At 41.4% G+C, this 18,043-nt stretch overlaps 1 protein-coding gene across 3 annotated transcripts in view; it reads right to left on the bottom strand.

Annotated features, from left to right (window-relative positions):
* The window catches only part of LOC120758422 (netrin-4-like), a 46,936-nt gene extending 28,989 nt beyond the window's left edge, over positions 1–17,947 (bottom strand). Inside the window, exons 1-3 of one of the 3 annotated variants that reach the window (XM_040076643.2) lie at positions 17,859–17,947; positions 16,505–17,157; positions 9,781–10,322 (exon numbers count right to left, since the gene is read on the bottom strand). In XM_040076643.2, coding sequence (XP_039932577.1) covers positions 9,781–10,322; positions 16,505–16,571 — 609 coding nt within the window. In that variant the 5' untranslated portion in view covers positions 16,572–17,157; positions 17,859–17,947. Of the gene's footprint in view, positions 1–9,780; positions 10,323–16,504; positions 17,405–17,858 lie in introns of those variants that run through there. The other 2 variants (XM_040076642.2, XM_040076644.2) reach the window with 2 other exon arrangements.
* Between the last annotated feature and the right edge of the window lie 96 nt (positions 17,948–18,043).

Here is an 18,043-nt window from a genome sequence, read left to right as displayed (position 1 = left end):
TGCCATAAAGCCACTCTCCTTTGCACTGCCTGGGGACGCGTCGCTTTGCTTCGTACATTATAAAGGCTGGGCAAGAGGCCTCAAGTCTCTGCCAGAGATCCCAGCTGTGAACAGCTATGGGACTCCTTACAGGAGATGGAGAGGTGGGGTGAATGAGGTGAAGAACAAGAGTTTTTACTGGGTCTGAAAAAAATTAGAAGATTATGGCCAAAATGTTTCTTTATTCTCTCTGGCACTATACATCCTCTTGGTAGCAATAGTCTGCACCGTACTATGATAAGTGTGAAGAAAATTCTGTGCACTCCTAGAAACCTATTTTCTACATGGTATGACAAGTTTAAACAGATGGATTCATATTTTGGGGTCTCCAGTCAATTATCGATCCTCCCCATGTCGTAATTGGCATTCTGAGAGCACTGAGGTCTTTAGGCAAAGGGCAGCTGTTGCAGGCTCTTCTCTCAGCAAAGGGCCACTTGCTTTCACCAGGCTGTTTTGTTTCTTGTTTCTTTGCTTGACAGCTTAAAAAAAGGTTTGGTTTCCTGTGGCTTTATTGTTTTGCAAATATTTTCATTTCTGGCCTTGCCTCTCTTGAGAGGAGTTGCTTTGGCATTTCCCATATCCCATTAGAACACTGAACATCATTTGTGAGTAGAGGCATTAATAGCTTGGAAGTCCCATAGGGATTGTGGCATCCTTTTAAGAAAAAACAGTATTCCATTCCAGCTGAGATACAAGAGTTTGTTTGTATGATTAATTCATGACACATTTCTGTCTGGAATAAGCTCACTGGTGAGACTGGATTTGCTTGTCCTTATTTTTCCCAAGGCAAGTCTTGTTAAGTGTTAAAGATCTGATTTGAGTGACATAACACTCCTGAGGTCTTCTGGGAGCTGCACTTTAATGTTCTTCTAGGATTCAACCTCCAGTAAAGAATTAACCTTCCTTAACTTTGTAAAAATCAGAGATATTTTGATCATCAGATAGACTGTGCCAATAGAAGTAGGTTTAGGTGAGCTATATTTTGCACAGAGGTAGCAGTTTTATTTCCTAATTAAATCAGTTTAGCAGTTTTATTTCACCTATGCATAAAACTAGAAAATGGAAATACTCTCTCTTCTGGATGTCCCATTCTCCCTGAAATATTGGTGGTTAAAATCCTTGGGCACAGGTGATTGCATAAGATAATCACCATCTCTTGCCTCATTTTTAATATTTGATTGAATGTTTAGTCTCACAAAGTGCCAGTCAGAAAGTGGTTCCTTAACATATAAATTGCCATACTGTCAAGAAAATGGTGTTAGCATTTGTAATTTATCCTCATTAGTTTACTATATGTATTTATTTAAATAATTATAGATTGAGATATTTTTTTTTTTAAAGAACGGGTATCTCACCTTACAAGCCGGGAATTATTTTTTTCCATAAATGTATAATTTAGCTAAAAATAAAGAAATAAACAACCCAACAAACCCAACTGCCTAAGCTTTTTTCTGTGTTATAAATGCATGATTATGTTTTAAATGAATGTGTTTGGGTTTATAGTTCCCTAAGGAAAAATTGATCCTAAATTAAGATACAGATTGCTGGTGGCTATATGTATTGGTTGACAATTTTATATGGTTTAGGAAAGAATTTTATTTCTTTAAAAAAGGAGGAGGTATTGCTTTGAAAAAAATACAGAGTGGAGAATGCAACTCTTTGGTCATTGCTCCAGCACAATTGTTCACTATAATGCTTGGAAGTAACTAGGATAGATTTCAGTAGGAACTCAGTTTTATGTACTGTTTTCTTTCCATAAAAATGAGATATTTGTATTCAAGTACTTTGTGCAATGGGAGGAACATTAATAAACTTGTGTCTGGAAAATTCCCTGAAAATTCCTGGAGAAGGATATCCATACATGCAATTTTATTAATTTAATAATTACAGATAAGAGTTTGGCTGGCTCCATCATTGATGTATGAATTTATTAAAGATTAGATTATAAATGGATCTAAGTATTAGAGAACTCCTAGAGTCATGAGCTGTAGGAAGAGACATTCCACCTTTTCACTGTATTATTTGTTCCTTTTATTTCAGTTCACAAGGTTGGTAATTCTAAAGTCTATGAAGCAAATTCTTTTTATACAGATAGACATTTGACTTCTGCCTTTTGCAGAAAGGCAGATTTTTAAATTTTTTTTTTAATTTCCCAGAGATACTGCATGAATTTTCAGTTTTCCATTACATTCATGTAAAATATATGAAGAGAGTATAATGAAAAGGAAGTGTTATCTTTTAATTAAGATGCAAGTTTTGAAAATAGCTTCCCATGATTTTGACTGTAAAGATATTTCTCATCTAATGAAATCTCTATCTGGTAGCAAGCTCTGTTCTTTTTTTGCTGTAATGGACTGCTCTGAAATCTCCCAGTTGTTTCCCTAAACATCAGTGTGCAGCTGTCATAAAAGTAGCATAGGCACAACTGCAGAAGAAAATCTGATGGTTATTGAGTCTGCTTAGGGACACCCTAGAAATCTTTCCATTGAACTGGGTAGAAGTTGAAGGTGTGCAGCCCCTCTATAATTTAACCCTTTGTGGAGATACATCGTAGGTCACGAGTTTCTCTTTTAATCAGGAGCTGGCACGGGAGCTGAATGCTGAGTAGGACGTTCATGCTTATCTGCATATCTGCTTTCGAGTGCATATTTGTCATTCTCATTCTCAAAAGTCAATCAGCTGTGCCTCAAAAAGATGGTCACTACCCTGTCCTCTCCTGACCTTCCTAAGAGCAAGGAAGTCTGGAAAATGCTGTAAGGGTGCAAAGCTAAAAGGCAGCCACTGTTAGATGACAGGTTTTGCTGTACACAAGTTGGCACAGCCTCACATTGTTTTATCACCAATCAAGAGATCATCTTCATTTTGGAGACAGTGTCTCAGATTTTTGATTTCTTGCCATAGGTTTTGCTTCTTCCTTCCTAATGCATCTAATTCTGTTTTCTTAACCTGATCTTCCAGCCAGTATTAGTCAGAAGAGATGTGGACACAACAAAGGTTCTCCCTTGCAAACTCATAGCCTAAGGTCAAGGAATATGAATCATACATGGAGGGCAGTGCCAGTGCATGGCCTCCTACAAAAGAATATCCTCATGCAGAGCAAGAATTTGATATTACAAATCATCCTTAAGCTGTGTTGCACACAATCAGGTTAATGAGGTCAGAAATGTTTGTGTGCTTGTACCGGGGCCATCAGAAGGAAGCTGCAATAAAAACTCTCATCACTCCTAAATCCTCTTCATTAAGAGATTTTCATGTGAGTTGATTTTGTTCTTAAAGAAATAGTAAGCATTTGTCTCAGAATTTTTTCTACCCAGTGGCATATGTCCTCTGTTTTATTTGATGGACTTCTGTCTTGTGGCACAGTCGTCTTAACTAAGAAGTAGTATTTTTTCTGATTTACTGTTTGGACCACAGAGAAAATCTAACTCTTCTCCCAGCCATTATAAGGTCTATGCTAACAACTCATGGAATGGTGTTTTTTAGTCAAGATCTGGTGGTATTCTGTCCTTCCAGAGAACAAAGCTTAAAAACCAGTATGGAATATGATAGTTCGTTAAAGAAATAACTGTGCTTTTGATTTTTTAAATTTTTTGATCCGGTAAACTCAGCTACCACCAAGACAGTGGCATCCTGAATTTATTCTGTATTCTCCAAATCGGAAAGGATTGATATGCCTTCAGTTTGCATTTGCTTTGAGGTTATTCCAGTAATGCAGTTGGTGTGGCATTTTAATATTAATATTTAGGCATGGCTGCCAATGTGATTATGGCATAATTGAAGTCAGGCAAATCTAAGAGCCATGCAGACATTTTCTCTTCTTCAAACAAATTGTATTCTGTAGGTTCAGGTTATCTGCAGATGAGCATCCATGTAGAAAGGCAAGGGTTGCAGGGAGAAGCCGTACCCTCTATGAGACTGGTACTGTAGTTGGAATATAAAATCTAGATTATTTGACAGAAAATCCTTCAGCTTTCCGTCTGTATACAGGGAATGGGCAAAACTCCTTCCACTCTACATAGCAGCACCTTATGTTGGGGGTATGAGAACATTTCCATTCCCCCACGAAGTGCAGTGTCCTTTTTCACTACGAGGATGGTGCTTGCTCTGAAATGGCAAAGGGCAGCACAAGAAGTTTTGTGTTGCAATAGCTTGACTGGAAACTGGATTGAGAATAGGGAGACTCATTTCACTGTTTGCTGGACAGTCAGGGAAAGTTAAAACAACCCATCACCATCAGTGTCAACTCATGTCAACCATGCTGTGTCCTCATGGGAGAGCATCCATTTCTTTTAAGTGGAGCCATTTATATCTCTAGGTCTTGGCTCAAATCTTACATGTAAACAGACTTAGCTAAATGTATAATCTCACCATGACAGTGATGTGTGAACAATTGTAGAGCAAATATTTAAATGTTCTTTTGCCTGGAGTTTGAAAATTATAACAATAAATTACTAAGTTTCATAGCATTTTAGGCAACAATTTTTTTTCATGCTTGAAACCTGGAAAAAGCAAACAATGGCTGCAGCTCCACTAAGGTTTTATAAAAAAGGGTGAGAAGGAAAAATAATTTGGTATCTACTGCCTTGCATGTTCAGAAAATCAGAAAATGCAGAAGCAATGCTAAAAACCCCCACTGCTCTGTCTTTCTAGCTGATTTATAGTGTTCCAAATGTTTCTGAAATGGTTCATTACGAATCAGGCCAGAGTAGGACACTTGGTGCCCTCCTCAAGTTCATTTGCTAGGGATGGGATTGCTGGACGAGTCGCAGTCAGTTCAAATTCCCTTCAGAGACAAATCCTTGAGCCCCTTAATTCTTCCTCCAGGGAGGCACGGCCTGGCAGTGCTATCAGCTTGTTTACACTGCTGGTGTTAACTGCTTCCTCTCAGCTTGTCTCTGCATTCTATCTGCTCTGCAGCTCAAGTTAAACGAAATGCTGAACAGACAGCCCTAGTCATAACAATCAGGCACTTACCTACACTAGAGACTAATCCCTCCTGGAATCCTTTCCAGATGGAAGTTGGAATAACCCAGCTGGAAGTTGGAATAACCCGAGCATCATGCAACTTTTAGAGGCCAGTCCTGATGACTGCTGGATAATTCACTGAAGTGCAAGACCCTGTCTTTGAATCTTAGCTATTGGGAATTCAACCTTGTGATGTGCCGAGCAGGTTTCTTTCCAGTGACCCCACTGCCATATGAGATCAGAACTCTAAGAAGTCATCGAAGCCTCAGTGGTGACCTCTTGAATTATTGATGTTGCCATTTAATGAGGGGTGTGGGGGTGTGTATGTGCACAGAGAATACTTCTTTGTTTATCAAAAGGTTTGGCATGAATGCAGTAAAAGAGAAGCTTGAGAAAAGACAGGGGAAAATGCAGGTCCTTGAACAGGATCACATAGATCCCACACAGAGCCTTGTCCCTGGCCCGGTTTGGTGCTTGGGTACAAATGGTCCCCCTCAACCACAGCTATTGCTCAGGAAGTCTCCCATGGTTGGAGAAAAGCAGCAGAGGCTTCAGTGTCAGTGCAGAAGAAAAGAGCTTCCACAGGGTTGGCTGTGGCTTCTCTCTGAACAACCTGGTGACTTCTGAAGCAGACAGAACTGCATCCATCACAACCTGTCTTGGTCTGGCATTCACCGAGTGGAGTGTGTTTAGAAGAGTGATTAAATGTCTTCTAGCTACGAAGAGGGTCACTCATCTTTGACAAAAGGCTCTGCTGGGGACTTCTGTCCCTAAAGAGGTCACCACAGGATACACAACGGAGAATGAACAGGTCTGTGCAAGGCACACTTAACATGTTGCCATAGAAACCGGTTACTTAATTCAGGCATACACAATTCTTCCAGCCCCCAGTGAATTCCAGTAATGGGTTTATTATATCACACTTCATTGGTGTCATCTGTCACACAGACACTCACATAAATGAACCAGCCTTTGATTCAGAGCTCCCTTCCACTAGCTAGACCCAGTAGAGGAAGGGTCTCCTTCTGGGCCTGGTGGTTATGAGCAGGTCGGTGTTCCACCCCACTTTGCATGCTAATGTCTTCCTTTCATGCAAACATCATATTCAATGGAGGAGAACATTTGTTTTCATTTCCTGATATTCCAGTTTATTAAAAATGTGCTTTTGATCTCTCAGATCCTTGAGTGCACGTGCTGTCAGGATGCAGGTTCAAACATTTCGGTCCCTTTTTCCCCCATATGATGTTTGAACTGCAACTCACACTGATGTCTGATGCAATGCTGTGGTAATTTCTCCTTCTGTTTGGGCCAGAGTTTTGATTTATGCTAGCTGACCTGAAGGCTCATTTTAGGCTCCATGACTATATAGTTCAGTGTTTTTAAGTTAGGAGAACGGATGGATGGACAAGTGGGTAAAAAAGGTCTCAGCTGATTCATGAGACTCCATGCCAGTATTCCCTGTAGATGCTCTTAGCGATGATGAACAGACCTTAAAAATGTGGTTTCAGTTCATGAACTGATGACGACGATCCTAGGATTTCAGACAGATAGATTCTACCTACTAAAGTACTCTGGATCGGAATGGGAGTAAGGGATTTAACAAATGCTTGAGTAAAAGAAAATCAAAAGATATATTAGAGAGTAATCTTCTTGCATTTCTATATGAGGTGTTTCTCAATGCCCTCTGTCTCAGGTGTATCTTATCTGAGATGGAATGGAGATATGTGTCCCTGTCAGAAGTGAAAAATGAGGGGCAATCTACCAGAGACAAGGGATATGCCTTAACATCATGTTCTGCTGTGACATTGTCACATCACTCATCCAAAAGTTTTTTGCTCCATTCTAATCTCCTAAAATTTTCTCTTCTGACAAAATTTTTACCTTGCTTTTAGGAAGAAACACTTTTAGTGGTCTTGGTGGCCAGAATGTGCTGACAGGTGTATCTCAGTTTACAGATGTGTGTAGGTTACTGCAGCTCTATCACCTTCTCCTTTCACTTTTCACACCTACATTCTCAGTTCTGGAGGCCAGCTGACCTGAAATAATCTTTCATGGTGTGTCCCAGCATGGGTTTTAAACCTAAGTGTTGTCACTAGGCCATCTCCTTTTTTTTTTTCCCCTTTTTTTTTTTTCTTTTTCTTTTCTATTTTTCTTTTAAATTTCTTTTGTGTACTATTAAAAAGGGACTTTGTGTCTGTGCTCAGCATGAATAGGACCCAAGAATAACCTGAGTCTCATGTGGTGAAAATGACTTCAAACCCCTCAGTAAAGAAAACTGGAATTTATGTCAGAGCATTAATTAGCACTTAGGTTGGAACAGTTTTGATCATTTCAGACATGCTGTCAGCTTGTGATGTGAGCCCCTCAGCAATCCAAGGCTTAGCCAGAATCAGTAACTGGGTAGGTCAGAGTGGAAGTGAAAAAGAAGCAGAGAACACTCAAAAAATTGTGGTGGGGCTTCAGTCAGCCGCTTTCAGTCTCTTGAGTCAGTGCTTGAGGGGATGCCCTGGTGACAGTTGTGACATTTTCAAAACAAGGTGTAAAATTGCAGTTCTGGGGTGTGTGGGCAAAGCTCCTGTGAGACCTGTAGTAACAGTGGCAGCGTCACTCTGGCAAATCTGATCAGGTATCACTTTAAATAGGTATAACCTGCCTTCCTTTATTTCAATTTACAAAAGAACCTGCTATGTCATACTGCTGACCTGAAAAGCCTGGTGCTTCTGCACCCTTGCCATAGGGACATTTCATGGATTCATTAAGAGATCTCTGTAAAGTCCGTCCACAGCTTGACAATCCTTTTGGGTTAATGTGCTGTGAAATAGCATGTGTCTTGTCCTTAAGTTGGCACACAGATTTCTGTGTGCTGCTTTAAAGCTTCAACACTTCTTCCATGGAGGAAGTGACCTCTGAACCTATTAAATTCATGCTCATGAAAGTATTTGGGATCTGCAACCTGTTCTTATTATTGCTTATAGGACTGTCCTTATTATTGCTATTGTTTTCTGACATCTACTACCATGCCATAGATTGATTAAGCACACACATACTCACTTCAGTGTAGCTGCTGCCCAAATTGACAGAATCACTTTGACACTTGTAATCACAAAGGCTTGCGTTGGATGAATGTTTTATTATCTGATTTTCTGCCATCCACTTCTCAGATTTATTGTAGCAGCAGTACATGGTCTTAATGAAATTCCTCAAGGTTAAGTAAACACAAAAGCCAACATAGTGCAGGTGATACTGTACTAGAGAGGGAAGGCTTATTTTCTATTTAAGGCTGAGGCATTTCCCTCAGACCCTGTATTCTGTCCATCACTCAACTGGAATTGTCCTCTCTTACTACAAAACATTTCACCTTCCTGTGCTGCTCTTTTCCCATCTGTGAAATGGCAGCAGAACCCTTGTATGTGTGCTGAAGATCATTAACTGGGTCTTGCAAAGTACTTCCAGATTTTTGATTGGAAGGCACACAAGAATGGAAAAATACATTACTTGCTGAGACTCTTGACGTGGCAAATTGTAACCTCCCTGCAGAAGACATTTGGACATATTTGACTTACATTTGACTTTGACATGAAATGAATAATGATAACTGACCAGCAGAATTACTACTCTGGAAATAAGACAGTTTAGTAGATGATCTGTTCCAGGTTTCTAATATGCAGAGATGTTTCTTAGCCTGTTACATGCAGATGAATTCAATCTCTCCCTACTGCTGTGCCCCTGCCTCAGGTATAGTACCTTAGTTTCTTCTCATGTGCATTTTCAAGTGCACTGCTGAAACACTTTTTTTTTTTCCTAAAGCCTATCTGGACCATTCACCTTGTGCCTAAGCTTAATTTGCAGGTAAGTGTTACTGCTGAATCTCCTGACCACTTCCAGAGTGAAACCAAAAGGATTGTGACTTCTCTGAGGAAGGGAGAAGGAAATGAAAGGACATGAAAAGATTCAAGCCTCTGCTGTAATTATAGGAATATCTTATAATCTTGATTTGTGACTTTGTCTTCTAAGTAAAATGATACCAATGACATTTATGGTCTTTCCCATCTGAACCGCTTCAAGATTGATGAATGAAAAGAGTCTAATCAGTAGTTAATGTTCTTGTCAGAGGAATTTATGAGAACAATTGTACATTTATTCAAAAACCACTCTTTTGCATATGTTTAAAAGCAAATCAGAATATTCATACCAAGGGAGGGCTTTCCCCACAATTGAATAGTGAATCCTGGCTGCTCACTCCCACTTTTGCTTCCAAGCAGTTTCATTTCTGAAGCTTATGGCTTGATACAGTCAGCCATAGTCACCACCGGCAAGAAAAGTGAAAGCAAGAAAACATTGAACTTGGAGGAATGATGTAATTAAAAGTCAGCCAATCATCTAAGACTTTTTATATGGGGAAGGAAAAGAAAGTTTATGCAGTTCATGTCATCCTAAAGTTAAAATGGTTTGGATAAATATTACTCTACAGATGTGTGTTTCCCTACATCTACTTTGCTAGAATTCTAGTTCACTCTTGGGCATCTGCAGGGTAAAATTAGGCAATGTTCATATTATCCTGTGAGCTCTCTTAAAAGAAATTTGCTAAAGCATTTCTATCACTGATGTATAATTTCTCTTCTTCTTCCCCTTTATTTGTTTAACATAGAGCCTCTAGGGATGGGAGACCTTTCTTAATTTATATGCATAGTATCTCTTTGAGATATTCTCTCTGGTTTTCTGGCAGTCTTGAGCTGTTTCACATTAAACTTAGTCCAAACCTCAATTATTGCTTACCTCTCCTCTGGTGCAGGGCACTGCATCTGAATACCTGGAAGTGCACATGGAGCCCTCCTCAATGAGATCATCCTGGAGCCCAAAAGTAGCTGTGCAGTTGACAGAGAAATACTTGTAGGGCCTCCAAGTCTGCCCGAAATCCTGGGATCTTTCCAACACCATCGCAGCCGGACGAGGTGACTTGAACACAGCAATAATGTGGGTCAGGTAGAATTCTGTTTCAAAGTCCAGCCGGATTTCTTCTCTGTGTACCCCTTGGGCAGACTGCCACCAGGAGATGGGGTTTGCAAAGACATCATCTGTCATGTCAGCAGGGAGGTGGGAGTTATCGGGCTGGTTGGTGTTGCATTTGGTGCAGCGGGGCTGCCCACAGCCAGGGGAGATGTGGTGGAGGAGGTTCTGGTCTGGGTAGAAGCAGTAGAGCTCTGTGCTGTTCTGGCCACACGTGGTGGTGGTCACTGGTGTCCTTCCTGTGGCGAGGTTCCCCACGGGAGGGTTGCAGGCACGGCCATTGCAGCGGAAGGCTCGTGGCCTTGCGGGATCTGAAGGACAGGGAAAAGAAACACAACAAGTAGAATTTCTCAAGTGGTTTTCTCATGGTGTAACCTAGGTGACAACACCAATGTTTGGAGTCCTCATCTGGGGACTGACATTTAAGGGGACACCTTCAAAGGAAAGCTGTTTCATCTTTTCACACAAAGTTTTGGGGTAGTGTCTCAATAAATCTAGTCCTTGTGTTTGGTGCCTAACTCAGAAAATGATATTTAGAAAAACTCGTGCTTATGGTGCCTAACTTTGATTTCCATTGAAAATGCCATTGTGCCAATCCAATGAATTTTATGGTTAACCAGAGAAATCTTGTGGTATTAACTTCTACTCTAGTAAAGCTCCATGTTGAAGGAGTGAATCTATTCAATGCCTTTATTTCCATCATAATCAGAGAGCAAAGTCAAACTGGACTGGACACTGTCAATACATTAAGAAAAGTGATGATTCCTGCCTAACAGGTTACAGACACTAATTACACACATGAACACATAAAGAAAGCCTGTATTTCTATAGCTGAGTGTTGAGCTTCTACTGCTTCCTAGTAAGATCAGGTGGAGTTATTAATTTGTAGCAAAGCTGAAAATCAAGTCTCTCTTTTATTTAAATACCTTGACATGGAGGTAGGTGATTACATTCTATTTGCCAAGTTTGCAAATACTGACAAATTTTTGGTGTCTTCAATGTATATATTTACTTATTTCTAAATTAAGAAAAAGTAAAAATAACTACAAAATCTTAATGTTGTTTGAAAATCAGTAGTGTCTTGTGAACTGAAATTGAAGGCCATTCCAAAACCTTATTACTGTGCTGGAGAAATCTGCATTTCTAATGACATACAATGTTCTCTTTGCAACTTAACACTCTAGAAGGAGTTGAAGGCTGACCTTGCAAGATCATATATCTAGTCCAAGAGGTCACAAGTCAGATGACTGGATTTAGGTCGTACAGGAAATGACCCTTCCAATGAAACATAGGATGACCATAAACCCTGTGTAATTTAGGAGCAGTTCAAAGGTCAGCTATAAGTTCAAAATTCTAGGTCAAATTTTAAAATACCTATTCTATTTATATGCAGCCTTTCTTTAGGTAAAATTAGTTTAAAAATCAAGTTAGGTCAAAGAAAGGGGTCTCCAAATCAGCCTAATGAAAGTATTCAGATTGTAAATTTTGTTGAATGAAATGGACTTTCCTCTTTCCTAAAGGAAGATTTTAAGTGAAAAAATGCATCCAGCTTGCACCATTTTGCTTCTGAGTTGATTCTGTCCTTAGTTCCTCAGTGATATCTCTGCACAGGCCAGGAAAGAAAGGTCAGACATGAACATTGTTTTGGAAAACACCTCATGCAATTTGCATGCCAGGGTTAGGATGCAAAGTAGTTATTGCATGTCCACTGAATCCCATTGACCAATGGTTTGGGCCATTTTAGCTTACATACAGTGTAAGGTAAGCTAAAACTTCAGATAGCAAGGAAGGAGATCATCCACAAATGCTCTTTTCTGCTCTTAGAAACAGGTGGAAGACACCTTCAGGGTAGTTTGAGACGTGTTGGCTGGCAATAATTTTCTTTTAGAACCGCAGTGAAGTCGGTCCCAGGAGCCTGGCAGAGCTCAGAGGGCAGCAGTGCCTGGATTACAAGTGCACCTAACAGTCCTCAGATCGAAGGAGTGGGAGTGCCTCTCCCCAGCCCCACCACCCCTCCCTGTGCCAGCATAGACACGAGGAGCTGCAGACCCATCTGGAGAGGAATGAAGATGGGGATTTTTTGCTCTGTTGGTTCTGTTTTCTGCTCTCCACCTTCAGCTGAGCAGGTGATTGATTCTCAGCACTACCAGAAGTAAGCCAAAATATAATGAGCTACAAATGCACACATCAAGAATGTCTTTGCAAGTGGTATTTAGGTTCGTGTCCAACCTGCTTGGTAAAAACTGCTGGAAATGAGGAAGGCAATTTCTGTGTTTTAAAGTAGATTCTGTATTAACTGATTTTGCTCAGTGCTACACAAAAGTGTCATCTTTGCCTCCAGAGAATTTAAATGGGACTGGTCTTACAGCTGAGCTTTGAACACGCATTAGTTCTGACTGTCAGGTTACTTAGTTTTGATTAAGAATGGATCCAAGTTACAAATGTGATTGGATTATGGATGATTATGTATAAATATACCATGTAATTAAAAGAAAGTCCATCTCTATTGATGGATTATGCCACTAAAGCTTTCATAGAAGAAATGGGATGCTGGAGTTCTAAATTAAGGAAGTTGTGAGAAAGCAGAAAAGGAAACATTTTCTAAAGGTAATGGCTGTTTTTTGTGTTTCCCATAAATGGGCTATTAGCGTTCTATTGAATTTTTAGCTGTTTGTTTGTTTGTTTTGTTTTGTTTTGTTTTGTTTTTTCTGAGCCTTGAAAAGAGAGGAAGATGTTTTTTCTCCTGAACAGCAGTCACAAGAAGATTCATCTGCTCTGCCTGCTAATGCAGCAACATCAATAAACAGTTCCTGTCTGAACTGCTGTGTCATTAGGAAAATGGGAGAAGAACAAAGTGCAAATTAGCAGAAGGGAGTTTGTGAGAAGGAGAGAGATTAGAAAACAAAATCTGCAGTCGATTAAAAGCTTTGTATTTAAAGAAATCAATTGGCAGAACATTGCTTGGCCACAAGGATAGTGCAGCCTGTCCATCACTCACTGGTTCTGTGGAAACAACACAAAATGTTGAGTCTGGACAGCAAGGGGAGACTGCTGCAGGAAAGAAGCAGCAGCCAGGGGAACAAAACTTACCCCAGCTGCCAGGAGGACTCACTGAATAACTCAGAGAATTAAATGGTTTGATTATACACGGGCACTGCGTGTTATTATGAGGTTGATTAGCTTTCACTCCATGGAGGGTGGCTTGGCTCCATAAATGGTGTGATTAATTTATTTGTTTGTTCTGTGGTCCCTCAGAGCTGTGCCACAAAGTGGCAGATCAATGGCACACGCCCAGCACGTGTTGTAACAATGGTGTTATCTGATGATTAGGGAATCACACAGTTCAAGGGAGGTCATACTGTGGATATTCCTGGGACAGCATTTCAGAGACCTCTTAATTCACAATCTTATAATACACTAAAACATTGTAGACATTAACTAAAAGCAGGTTCAATTATTTTTTTCTTCATTTTTTTTACCCTCCATTGGATATTCAACAGAAGAAAGGTCATATGGCAACTCATCGGAAGCCTGCTGGTATGTCTGGAAAGATACCTAATATCTTCTGAGTGGCTTGAATTGGAATTTTTATTTCTTTTCCATATGCAGATTTATGCTTTTGTTCAAATCTCCTGCAGTGAGTCAGGACAGTAAATTTCACATATCTCAGAAAGAGCAAAACTTTTTGGCATCTTCTGCTGTGTGTTTAATGGGGCAATTTCAACATGCATGTCCAACCTGGATTTCACTTGTTACATATCTGTTAATCTTTTTTTCTTAATAACCAAGACCTTATAAATGTTATTCTAAATCTAACCACCCTGGGGACTTAAGTTGCTCAAGTTTTTCTTAGTCAGACCTAGAATTTTACCCTTTAACACTGGTTTCAACAGCTGTACAACTCTTCGGGTTTGTCTGGGGCCAACATGTGGTAAGTTTGGCAGGTATTCATCCCCTTATGAGAAGCTTGGTGTATTTCTGCACTAAAATAGTTCTGATAACTGGAGCTAATGAGCCAGAACACCTCAGAGGTGGAATTCAGAATGTGCTGTGGAACCAAACTGCCTCCATGACTTGAGGCATGGACAGAAGAATAAGATCCCAGGCTCGGGCGTTCTTCCATCATGTCCAGTTGCAGTCTGCCTGCCCACATCCTTCCTGGAGCAGCAGTGGGCTCCAGCACCTCCAGCTTCATTGGCAGATGAGCTGAATAACCTCAGAGCAGAAACCAAGCCCTGCTAATAACCGGGTCCTGCAGCTGATTTTAAGCCTGATGGTAGAAGTGGCCATTTTTGACCACACCATACCATCTTTCTCAGGACTGCCACTGGGATGAGAGCTGGCCCAGGTGCTGCTCCCCAGGGCACTGCTCCCATGGAGAGGTCTGGGGCTGAAAGAAGAGCCCAAGCTTTTGTCAGATCCACTAATTGTCCCTTATGCAGGAGTTTTCAGATCACTGCAGAGGTGATTTGGGGGGAATAATGCCCTCCACCTGCATAAGACAAGGGGAAGGATTGTCCAAGTGTCACAACTTACAGTATAAACACAAGCTGACTGCTCCAACCTAATAAATAAGGTGGGTGGGTTGTTTTTTGTTCGGTGTTTTTTTTTTTTTTTTTTTTTTTTTTTTTTGTTTGTTTTGTTTTGTTTTGTTTTTTGGGTGGTTTATGTTTAAAGGTCTAAGGAGTCAATCTTGACAACCCAGACTGTCTTCTCTGCACAGAGGTGGGAGAAGGCAAATGTTGAACTCCCCACAAAATATTATGTGCCTTGCAATCCCCATAGACTAATGAAGCATGCAAAAAACATACTTCTCTGTACATGTCTCAGCTTCAAATAAAGAATCAAAAATTAACAGGCAACCCTTGTGCTTTCACAGGCTGATAGTTTGTGCAACCTATTTATTCAAACACCAGATATTTATTTAAAGGGACATTAAATCCTTAGAAACATCACCTTCAATATCCAATTATTTTGCTCGTATTCACTGTGTCATACACTATTATTTTGAATGAGTTTAGCTCCAAACAGAAAACAGTCCCTCCCCACAAATTCACTTTCTAAGCAACCAGCTGGGAGCTGTGTTTCCCTGAAGATTCGTTTTCTCTAAGTGAATTGGATGCAGAGCAGAATTTGTTTAGTTTATAACAGGCTGTCCTCTGTACCAGTGTCAGCAACTTCACAAGAGGTCTCTGCAACCTTTCTGTGCTGCATGTCGGCATAGGTGTCCTACAGGGAGCCTACATCCCAGCCTGGGGAACGAGAGACTGCCCAGAGTAAGACGCTAAGGGAATGAAGGCACATGTACCCCCTCCCCTCGTTCCCTGTCACGTTGTGACAGACAGCCTCTCCCCCAAATGAGTTACTGGGTGATACAACAGCATGGCAAATTTATGAGCTGTTTTCAGTTTTTTAAGAAAATAACTCCTGTGGTTATGGGAAACTACTGTCTATTATCAGAGGAGTTCTAGGTAGGGAATAATCTGAGCCGAATCCACTTGATCTGCCTCTGCCTTCACTGGAACTTGCAGGATAGTTGAGCCCTTCAGTTGCTTTCAAATCACTGCATGAAGAGCGCTGTTCCTGTCCTAATACTCTGAGCACACAGGTGAAATTTAAACCATTGAAATGCTTTCCTGTACAGGAAAAGAGAGAGATTCTAAGACAGTGTCTCAAAGGAAAAGTCACCAAGGATGAACTATTTTTTTCATCACTAATTATTTTATTTTTTCTGACCTGATTCTTGTAGTTAATCCTTTTTGAAGTTAAAGATGTATTAAACCACAACAGAAATCCAATGCTTTGCTTCCTTTCCTTTAAGGATTTTTTTCTTCATCATAATCCAGGTATTTTTAGAACCCCATGTAAATATCTTTATTTGTACACCCACACGTATATACGCAGCTTCTCTTTCTGTTTTAATCCATTTTTCTCTAATGATAATTTAATCCTGTCCTCTGCATGTTAACTATTCAATTAAGATTTCCTAAACAGTGTCTCTGATTTTTAGTGATGTAATATTAAGTTAACAGAGAATAATTCAGATTCCTATGCTGATGCTTTCCAAGGATGTTGTCAGTTCACTCTTGTCCTGCCTAGGAAGACATTATTTTATCCTCAAAACAAACAAACATCCAACATATCTCACCCTATCTAGCTCTTTTTTTCTCTCTCTTACTTTTCTTTTGTTTTCAAAACTGACACACTTATTTATTTATTTATTTATTTATTTATTTATTTATTAAGGTTGTATGAACCTGTACATCCTATGCTAAGTCTTTGGGAAGAGACTGAACTACAAAGATGGGTATTGCAGAGAATAAGAAGCCTTTGTATATATTGACTAACACAGATTCCTTGTTAAAAATCAATCTAAAATAAAGATGTTGACACAATTTATTTTTCACAAATAAACCTGTTTTCTATCACCTTTCCCCTTGCTAAATTTAGGATAAATTGTTTCAGAATGGCAGTATTTATTTATTTTGCTTACCTGCTTCCCCATGTCCAGAAATAAAATATTCCAAGAACACAATCAGCATGATGCCTTTATGCTGCATGGCTGTCAGTAAAATATTTGTCCTCAGTGAAGCAAAAAAGACCTGCAGTGATCTACAGGTTTGGTGTTCGCATGGCTTTTCTGTGTTTTCTTTCTTTCTGCTCACCTTCCTCTCAGTGTAGGGTCAAGGCTGCTGTCTCATTCTTCTTGTTCTCGTTTGGGTCCAGAGGTGGTTTGTTTTTTTTCAGGGCTCAGATGCCTTCTGGGTGTCACCCATACATTGCTTCCAATAAATAAATAAATAACGAGGGGTTTCTGTGCCTTTAGCCCTCTCCATGCAGTGGGCAGGGGACGTTCACATCTCTGACGCGGCCCCTCGGCTGCACCATCGGGGGCTGATGCGAGGCGGGGAGCTCCGCTCCGTCCGGTCCTTGGCTCTTCTTCGGATGCTATTTCGAAACTTTCATTTCTGCTCCTTGTTTTTGGTGGAGCTTCGGCTCGGCTGTGCCCGGCTTCGCCCTGGCAGCCTTCCCCGCCCCGTCGCACCTCCCGCAGCCTGCTGCTCCCGGGGGTGGTTTGGGGGTCCGGGCAGCCTGAACCCCGCTTTGTTAGGAGGTGCCCCCCGGTACCTTCTCTCCCTTTGCTCCCTGCAGCATGGGGTCATAAGAAGAAAAGAGTTGGCTTTGGTCCCTGAGAGATGATGAGAAGCAAGTGCTTTCTTGGCTCTTCTCTCTTTTTATTTTGTTTTGTTTTATTTTATTTTATTTCCCTCCTCCTTCCGCTGTCACGGAAGCCGCTTCTCCCCCACCTCCAAGAGATTCGCTTCACACGGCGAGCGCCAGGAGAGTGGAAAACAAGCCCAGCGCCAGCTCTGCGGGGTCGGTGCCCGGGCAATCCCCGGTCCGTGCTGCTGGACCGGCTCCCGGCTGCGACACGGGGCCGCGGCTCCCGGCGGGGGCGGGCGCGGGCAGGGGCTGCGCTCCCGGGATGGAGGAGCGCTGCCCAGCGCCCACACCAGAGCGGGGAAAGGGACAGGGGCTGGAAAACCCTTCCTCCCTCCTGCTACAGCAGGGCTCAGGGCGGGGGGTCCTGCCCTCCCCAGGGCGGGTTAGTTGTCGGCAAGTTTTGTCTCTGCTCCCTTCAACCTCTATCTAATACATCTCCGTCCTAACCGGGCACTTCTCAGTTCTCCTCCTCTCTGGTCCTGTCTAGCTGCAAAGGGGATTATTAAAACATGTGATCTTTTTCCTGGGCTTTATATGTGCCCCTTTTTTTTTTTTTTTTTCCTTTCCCCTCTTCCTGTCTTTATTTATTTATTTATTTATTTTTTTAAAGTTCGGTTCCGCACCTCCTCTCGCCTGGGCTGGTCCTGGCTGGGCTCAGCTGCGGGCGTTGTTTTCCAGGCGCATCCTCTCCTCCCGCAGCCGGGCTGGGTGTGCGTGCGTGTCCCTGTGCGTGTCCGTGTGTGCGCGCAGGCGGGGGCGCGTCCGGGTCCGTCCGTCCCTGCAGCACCCTCTGCCAGCCCGGCCCGCA

Source organism: Hirundo rustica, chromosome 12 (genome assembly GCF_015227805.2).
Source record: "Hirundo rustica isolate bHirRus1 chromosome 12, bHirRus1.pri.v3, whole genome shotgun sequence".
NCBI lineage: Eukaryota > Metazoa > Chordata > Aves > Passeriformes > Hirundinidae > Hirundo > Hirundo rustica.
This window is presented reverse-complemented; position numbering and strand designations above follow the sequence as displayed.